General features: G+C 49.1%; 1 protein-coding gene across 1 annotated transcript; it reads right to left on the minus strand.

Annotated features, from left to right (window-relative positions):
* Positions 1-4018: 4018 nt before the first annotated feature.
* Positions 4019-6821, minus strand: LOC141729058 (uncharacterized). The gene is made up of 7 exons (XM_074540449.1): positions 6682-6821; positions 6389-6551; positions 5619-5774; positions 5369-5470; positions 5022-5124; positions 4705-4761; positions 4019-4392 (listed from the first exon to the last, which is right to left on the minus strand). Exons 1-7 carry the CDS (start codon positions 6819-6821, stop codon positions 4172-4174), a joined length of 942 nt encoding a protein of 313 aa, XP_074396550.1. The 3' UTR covers positions 4019-4171.
* Between the last annotated feature and the right edge of the window lie 2391 nt (positions 6822-9212).

Consider the following 9212-nt stretch of genomic DNA (forward strand, 5'->3'; position numbering starts at 1 on the left):
TCAGCAAAAGATAATAATGATGAGGAAATGTGAGGAAATGTCAATAATTGCTGCAAAAAGTGAAATAAGATACATTTAAAAAGTGGTCAGGACAAATTGGAAGGCTGACTTGCTAAGGACTGACTACTTGGCTATAGATGCATTCAGTAGCATTTATTTCTATGGACTTCACCACTAATGCAGGGCCCATGTATGTGCAGGTACACACATGTGGGGCTGTGCATGCATTTGTATATATTTCTATGTTTTATAGAAATATGTATTTTATGTATTTTTATATATATTTATATCGCTTTCTACACTGAGTAACATCCTATACAGGCCTCTGGCTCTGGAAACAGGCCCCAGCATAAAAATCTTTTACCAAAGCTGTGGATGAAGTTTCAATAAATACTGACACCTTTTATGGTTCAATTGGACTTTTTGTAGAGAGAATAGGGGTCCCATCCTCTTCACAGTCTGGGAGATTTCAGTATACCCAGATCATACCCAGCTGATGGGCATCTTTGCTGGGACTCATCTGTTTGCAGCAACAGACAGCACTATTGGTTTTGAGTGGTTTTGATATAATTTCATAATAAAAGTGGTATATGAATGTTACAGAAAAAACAGAATTCAGACAAGAGATTTATTAAGAACAATTAGTGATAGTATTAGAAACAGGACCTTCATACCCTGAGGAATTTCTCTCCAGTATTTGTATCAAAAAGCAACAAGTTTTCAAATCCCTTTTTAAATTAAACTCTGCTAAATATCCCAAATTAAGCAGTTGTGCAGTGATGCACAACTGATTTTCCCATAGTTCAGGATTGATCTTCATTTTAACACTTTTATTCAGGTCTGAATAAATCCATGTTTGGAATCTGTAACTCATTCTCACATGGCTTATTTCTAACAATTTAATAGCGTTAAAATTTACCTAAAATAAATTATACAGCTAAATTTTGTAGAATACTTTAATTTGTTACAAATTATTGTTTCTGCCTCCAGTAATATCAGCTGTTTCTTGTTAATGAAAGATATTACTACATTAAGAAAGCAATTAATTTAGTTTCTTTTGCAAGTTTGCCATTAAAAAAATTACTAATTGGTATAAGAAACAACGAATCAACATCATTTGAAATAACCCACTATCTCCTGTGAGTCAAGAGTTAAGTAATTTGCACTTCACTACCAAAATCTATGATTCTTCCAGGGAGCTTTCTGCTGTTAACTCATATCATTAATTACATTTAGTATTGAGGAAATTGCACCTGCATGCAACAGGCAAGGGAAATATCATCCTTAAAACTTTAGCACTCCTACTTGAGTATTCTTTCATGACGCTGTTGAAAGAGTTTGTATTTTCTATGCTATTTTTTCCCACTCTGTAATAAAAACCATGTTATTAAATAGATCCCAGAGAGAATATTGCTACTATCTCTTCAGCTTTTTGGTAGATGTTAGTCCTTTGTTTACTCATGTGCTGTGAATACCTGAGACATACCTTCACTATTGATGACTTTTAAATGCTTTTTATAGCACAACACTTTTTTTTCTCCTCATATCTTACTTTTTTGGCTCTGCACATGGTAGACTCATGCCAATCCCAGAGACAACTGTTCAACAGGTATTTTGAACAACTTTTTAAAATATCCTTTTCCAAGTAATCCTGTCCTCCAAACTGCTATGCTACCAGAGACGTACTGAGACGTGTATTGATAACAGAGGCACACTCTTCAGAAAATGAACAGCATTTTAGCCACAAGATTTAGAAGTTTATTTGGCTATCAGTGAGGAGACCAAGGGTCACATCATGTATGTGCTGTCTTCTTGTTTTCTCTGAAAGCCATAATTTTTAGATTAGCTAAAAAGCAAACGCCTACTTATACTTCATAATATCACGCCAGGACATTTCACCATTCCCTTTGTGAGAAGAGACTTGGTGATCTTAAAAATGTTCTTTAGTTCTTTTAAAAAAGTTCTTTTATTTTACTATAAAATTGCAAGAAAAGAAATAGAATATGAATTTTTAATGATAAATATTGATTCCAGTTTTTTGCATCCCTTGATGTAAGACTGCAGGCTTGCAATGCTTTGCCAATATACATTTAAGTCCACATTTACAATTAGTTATTTTGATTATGAAAGCTATTGGCTTCTTCAGTCACATACAAGAAACAAGGACACTAATCTATTATACATCATACAATAAATAAACTAGATCACCCCTGGCTTTAAAGAATACCAGTTTAGGCGTACTTACTTTGCATTTTCTGTCTACAAACAAACAAAAAAAAAGACAGTATTGATGCAATACCGTATTAGTACCTATTCAAAAAGATACATGAAACTCAAAATTTTTGAGAGCTTAAAAAAAGTCTGTTCAACACTGCATGTGTATCCATGTGAAAGCCATGTATATAATATAAACCACCCTCATCAGTCAAACCCCTAATAGCTAATATGCCTCTCTGACACTGAAAAGCTGTGTTCACTTCCAAGTTACGGAAAACAATGAGATAACAAAGTGCAAGTGTTTTATCAGCAACCTGATGACACCCTTTGACTAGAAGCTGAGAAAAAGCACTTGGGGTATTCTCGGTGTCTGGGGAAAGTAAAGGAAGGAAGCAGTTAAAGAAAGACACACCTTGCTAACCAAAACCCAAACCCAGTGCCAGGAAGAGGTCTAAACTAGCCAAAAATCCACGAGAAGAATAAAGGAATGGGGCACCAAAACTAACATGACTTCATTATCACCACTATATATATTATTTTTATCACATTGTGTCTGTGAAATGAATTTCAGATCTATTTAGTATGGCACAAATGAGACACAGATTATTAAGGTTTTCTTTTTGGTTTTAAAGGTACAAAAAAATCTCCATAGATTGTTTCAGACACAGGAATTCTCATGCCTGAAGACCCATTTTAAGGCAATAGAAAACATATTTGTGATTGAGAATATGTCAGTTCATAATTAAAGGCCTTGGAGCAAGACCAGAGCTATGTTATAATGAGAAAACATTTAAAAAAATGAAAGAGAAAGAATAAAATCAGCAGTACACAAAATTCAGCTGCATAAAATGTTTAGCTGTTCCAGTAAATCAGAAAAAAAAAAAAAAGGAAGAACTGAAAATCTCCAAGTAGTAGATTACAGCTGGGTCCACGAAGCCAGTCATCTAAAGGCATTTCCCCAAATGTGTCCATTTCCCGGGGAACACCCACACACACTTAAGAAACCCTGGCAAGGCTCAATTACTTCTGCACCTTGTAGCACAGGCACTCCAGCTCGAGCTCATCTTCCTTCTCCCGAGTCTGTTTCCTCGTGTCCCTTGTGGCACGCAGCCCCGGGCCCCCTAGAAACAAGAGCTGCCCGCTGCCCCTTCAAGTGCCCAAACTCCTGCCTGCGCTCCCGGCAGCAAAACCAGGCTGTTCCCAGCCAGGGAGCGAAGCCCTGTTCCCGCAGGAGGCTCTCGTGAGCCCCTTCCCCACTGTGCACGCAGCGCTTCTGCCTGCCCGCCCAGAACGCTCTTGGCACAGCAGAGCACAAGCTGGCCGGCTCTGGCCTCAGCACAGCCCAAACACAGGCACGGGAAGACACAGCGGCTGTTTTGCAGCCATGCCCCAGGGAGAGGGGAAGGGGCCCCGGCCTCTGGTTTCACTGCCCTCTTCCCGTCCCTGTGTAGGGATGGAGCATTGCTGTGCTTTCAGGAAGCTCTTTGTGGAAACTTCCGCCATTGCAAGCTCCTTTGCCCTCGTTGGTGCCTGCACTGGAATCCCTCACGGCTGGGTTCAGAGCACACTCAAGTTGGCTCATCTATCACCCAGGGGCCTTTTCCCCTTCAGCATGTTCACACGCCCTTTAATTCCGTGCCGCTGTGCACCTGGAGCAGCGGGACAGGGACTTTTGCAGCCTGAGCTGCCCTTGGTTCCTCTCTGTCCGTGCCCGGAACGCAGCGGGGAGGAGAAGGGCAGAGGGGCCCTGCGTGTCCCCGGGCTCAGGCTTTGTGCCGCTTCAGCTCCACAGAGATGCGGGTAAAGTGAAAATCACAAACAGTTTATTAAGGGAAAGCGAAGCGAAGGGGTGAGCTGGGAGGTAAAAAAGGGCATGGGCAGGGCCTGAGGGCTGCAGGGAAGGAGCTGCCAACAGGGGGAGAGATGGCAGGAGCTGCTGGGGCTTCGCACAGGCTCAGCTGTGAGCGACCAGAGCCGTGCCTGGAGCTGCAGCTGGTCCCTTCTGCTCTGCAGGTGGTCCCATCTTCGAAGGGAACTGGAAAACATCGAAGGAGGCCGGTACAGGTACATCTGCTCCAGGAGACAAACGAAGTTCTGCAGATCTTCCTTGGAATTTCATCTGTATCCAGGTGTTCATGCAGGATGGGCTCTCGTCTTCCCTGAGGGCTCGAAGAGCTGGAAGAGAGAGGAACAGAGCCACGGTCAGAGGCCAGATTGAGGGAATCCAAGGAAAGCCTCCTGCCAGGGCCATGGCAGCCGGCTCTTGCCGTGGCCAGGAGGGAGCGGGAGACAAGGGCTACGACCGGAAGGTGCTAGCCACGGATCCCCGCCATGTCCCCGAAAGCTCTCCGGGCTGTGCCCCCAGCGCACCTGGTCCGCACAGGCAGCGGAGCCCTCCGCAGCCCGGGCACGGACTGTAGCTGCGGGGCCGGGATTTGCAGCTGCTCCCTCAGCCGTGCTGGCTGCCACGCGGCTGCCCTGGCTCACCCTCAGTGAGGACCTGGAGCTCCTCCTTCTGGCCCATCATCAGCACTCCGGCCACCCCTGCAAGACAGAGCACGTGGCGGCGCCAGGCGGCACAGAGCCCGACACGGGCGCTGCCAGCCCTGCGGCCGCACGCCCTCCTGGCGGGCAGGGCTCCTGCCGGGCCGCTGCCGCACGCTGCCGCCCGCGGGCACGGCTGCGGGAGGGCGGCGGCAGCGCCCAGGCCGGGCGGGGCTGCAGCGGCCCGGGCGCGGCTCCCGCTGTAGCCGGGGCAGCAGGCGGGCCGGGAGGCGGGGAGGGGCGCCGGGCTGCTGGCTCACCGATGAACCTGACGGCCGCCTCTCGTAGGGGCCTCTGTGGGCTCTGCAGGTGCGGCAGGGCCCAGCGCAGGTGCTCGGCCGCTCGGCTCTCGTCCTGCAGCAGCTGCGGGGAGCGCCGGCAGGGAAGGCTCAGCGCGGGCTCTGCCTCTCGGCCGGGCGCTCCCTGCGCCCAGCACCGGCCGAGCCGGCCCGCACGGCCCAGGGCAGGGAGCAGCGTGTAGGGCGCAGGCTGGCGGGCCCGGCTGCGGCGCTGGCCAGGGGCACAGCTGCCGGCCCCCCACACTGAGCACCGGGGGCAGGGGCTGCCCCGCTCCAGCCTGCGGCTGGGGCTCCCGGCCTGTCCTTACCAGGCTCTCGACGAACTTCATCCGCCGCTTCTGCCTCAGCAGCTCCTCGAGATCCCTCCTCCTCAGGAAGCGGGCCGCACCAAGCAGGGCTTCGCCACACGCCTGCAGAGCAGCAGAGAGACGCAGTGGCACCAGAGCCCAGCTGAGTCACACGGGAGCCGGCTCCCTGTGCCAAGGCCAGGGGAGGCTGGAGCCCGCCAGGCGCCGGGGCAGGAGGCGGCCGAGCCCCCTGCCAGGGATGTGGCCTCACCTCGGCCACGTGCAGGTTCTCATGGTGCCAGTGTAGGAATAGAGGGAGCAGGCTCTGGCTCACAACTGTCGTGAGAGCATTATCCCCCTCTTCCACTACCAGCTCCATCAGCTTGCCGAAGAGCTGAATGGAGAGCAGCTGCACATGGCTGTTGTCCTGGAGGAAAGGAAAAGTCCTAAGCACCAACTACTCCAGGCCCATTGGGACAAAGGCCCAAAAGGGCACAGGGCACAAGGTGTTGTAGTGTGTTGTTAAGTTTCTTGTGTTATTCCCCCAATTTATGTATTGTTCTCCCCTATTATGTGTAAAATGGTTTCGTTCCCCCTTTCTTTCCCGCCACCGTTAGTCTGCCAGCTAAGTTGCTATAGTAACCGCTATTCATAGTTGCCGATATATAATGGCTCCTCCCCTGGTTTCCCTTATAAGTGAAAGTCGTTTCCTCCCTGGGTTAAGTCAGTCACCCCCTTTCTCCTCCCAAGTTTCGAGAACCTTCTTCTCTCTGGGGGTTATGGTTGGCTGCCGCCCCAGAGCCCCTCCTTTGCTTAATATTAGTTGGTTATTTAGGTATGTCAATTATGTTTAGGACCTCAAAATATGTATTATTATTGGCTAGCTGGGCTTCCCTACCTTTTCCTCCTTTTTCCCTTAAAAACCCTGTGGAGCCCCCGGTTCGGGGCCATTTTGCTGGGTGTTTTCCCTCTTTGATGGTGCTTCTGTAATAAAACCGACAGCCTACCTCCAGCAAATGGTCGCTTCCTAATTCACCTCACACTCGTGCCGCTCCGAGTCACCAGCAGCTGCAGCCTAAAGCCAAGCCACCGGTTCTTGTAAAGGACCCGGAGACCTGGCGGACGGAGGGTCCTTTTGACCTGGTAACTTGGGGGAGGGGATATGCCTGCGTGTCCACTCCCTCGGGTCCCAAGTGGGTACCATCTAAATGGGTCAGGCCTTTCGTCCCGAAGCAGGGGACCAAGAAAGAAGAGGTACCACAGGTCCGGCAAGCATGCTGGCGTCAGCGGAAGAAACTATCCCATCAACCCTCCTCATTCTCTCCGGATCTCACCTCAGTAACTGAAGAACCCTCTCATCCAGCTTCTCCTCCACCCCTTGACCTTTTACACCACCTTTCCTCCTTTTCCCTCCCAGCTCCAAACACCACCCCCCGTATGTTTTATCTAAATTGGTTGTTTGGGGAAGAACCATGTCTGTGAATCCTGCATACTTTTACGACTTTCCTTTCATTTCAGTTTTATCTCCCCGAATTTTCACCTCCCCGAATGGCATCCGAAACGACAACGCTGGCTCCCAACCCTTGTTTGTTGTTGACCGTGCTGATGACCTGCGGATTCCTTCTGCCACCTGTGGAGCCGTGGGTCATTCCCCAGCCAAAAATCAACGTCTGGCGTGCTTTGGCCCAGTCATTAGGACAGGACCATATATGCCTCGACACCGGCGCAACAGAGGACCCGATGTCGTCTTGCCTTGTGGGGATCCCTTTCTCCCCAGACGAGTTCCCCTCTGCCTTCCAGTCTGCCCTTTCCCCTGTTTTGGCGCGGAGCCTAACTTTCCTTCCCGGTTTTGAACCCAGTAATGCCTGGAGAGACGGAGTGGCCAGACTGAATCCTGCGCCCTCCGAGCCCACAGAGCTGCACCTACTCGGTTCAACCAACTCCTCAATTTGTTTTCAGTTCGAATTTACTTTTGCCCCCATATATAAAGGCAGTGAGGTGGTCCGGCAGACAAAGAAACAATATCAAGCGAGCCAGTGGTGCCGAGCTGTTCTGAAAATCGTTGGCCCCACCAATACCAAGCGGACCCCTTACGCCCTTCCCAGAGGGGTGTTTTTGATTTGTGGTGATCGAGCGTGGGCAGGCATCCCCTCTGGTCTGATCGGAGGGCCGTGCACATTTGGCCGGCTGACGCTGTTTACCCCCAACATCACCCAAATTATCAATTGGAAAAAGACTAACGTAACATCCAAATTGGCTAGATCCAAAAGAGATCTTAAAGATCTCTCTGAAGATTGTGATGATAAAGTTACCCATTGGTCTCATTCTAAATCCGTCGCCTTTACCATTTTATTGCCATGGTTATCAGTGGCGAAATCTCTGGGTGAATTGGGCCGCCTGGAGTGTTGGGTGGTTAAACAAGCCAATTATACTTCAGCCGCATTATACGACCTCCTTAAAGATGAAGAAATTACAAGGAAAGCAACGCTCCAAAACAGAGCAGCAATAGATTTTCTATTGTTGCTCCATCACCATCACTGTGAGGAGTTTGAGGGTCTCTGTTGTCTGAACCTGTCCTCTTGGGCCGAGGATGCCAGACACTCCATCAAAAAACTCCAAGACCTCGTCCATCAGGTCAGGCAGGAGACATCAGACTGGCTGGGAGACATATTCAAGGGTTGGGGCCTTAGCGGGTGGGCCAGTTCTGTGTTGGAATCGGTTTGTAAAGCTGTTTTGAGTTTGATTGTATTTTCCGTTTTAATCGTACTGATCCGTAGTTTGATCCAAAGACTAATAGCTAGAGCCACTTCGACGACTGTCAATCATGCCGCACTCTCTCGGGAAGAACATTTCGAGCTGGAAGACCTCTCCTCAGAAGCCGGAAGAGCTTCAGACGAAGAGGGGCCCACCGAGCTGCCTCAAGAACAGATGTGGGCTAGCGAACTCCAGCTTGAGGAAAGCAAAGATTAGCAAGACAATCTGCAGACACCTGCTTTTTGAGTTGCTTAGACGAGCTAAAATTTTTATTTTATTTGATAAGAAACGGGGAGGTGTTGTAGTGTGTTGTTAAGTTTCTTGTGTTATTCCCCCAATTTATGTATTGTTCTCCCCTATTATGTGTAAAATGGTTTCGTTCCCCCTTTCTTTCCCGCCACCGTTAGTCTGCCAGCTAAGTTGCTATAGTAACCGCTATTCATAGTTGCCGATATATAATGGCTCCTCCCCTGGTTTCCCTTATAAGTGAAAGTCGTTTCCTCCCTGGGTTAAGTCAGTCACCCCCTTTCTCCTCCCAAGTTTCGAGAACCTTCTTCTCTCTGGGGGTTATGGTTGGCTGCCGCCCCAGAGCCCCTCCTTTGCTTAATATTAGTTGGTTATTTAGGTATGTCAATTATGTTTAGAACCTCAAAATATGTATTATTATTGGCTAGCTGGGTTTCCCTACCTTTTCCCCCTTTTTCCCTTAAAAACCCTGTGGAGCCCCCGGTTCGGGGCCATTTTGCTGGGTGTTTTCCCTCTTTGATGGTGCTTCTGTAATAAAACCGACAGCCTACCTCCAGCAAATGGTCGCTTCCTAATTCGCCTCACACTCGTGCCGCTCCGAGACACCTCCCAGCTCAGCCTAAGGCCAAAGACACCGAAGGGGGCTGGTTTTAGATGTGCGGGGGTGCTGGCCTTCGCCCCTCACTAGCTAGCTGGATCCCGGGACTCAGTGCGCCCTCGCACAACAAGGTTTCCAGGCAGGCAGCATCCAGTGCCCTTGGCTGGGGGCACAGAGCCTTACATTCTCAAAGTGTGGCACGAGGGACTTAGCCAGCTGCAGGGTGGTGATGCTGGGTTTCTCAAGGTCTTTGTCTGGGAGCACATG

This window comes from Zonotrichia albicollis, chromosome 5, assembly GCF_047830755.1.
Source record: "Zonotrichia albicollis isolate bZonAlb1 chromosome 5, bZonAlb1.hap1, whole genome shotgun sequence".
Classification (NCBI taxonomy): Eukaryota; Metazoa; Chordata; class Aves; order Passeriformes; family Passerellidae; genus Zonotrichia; species Zonotrichia albicollis.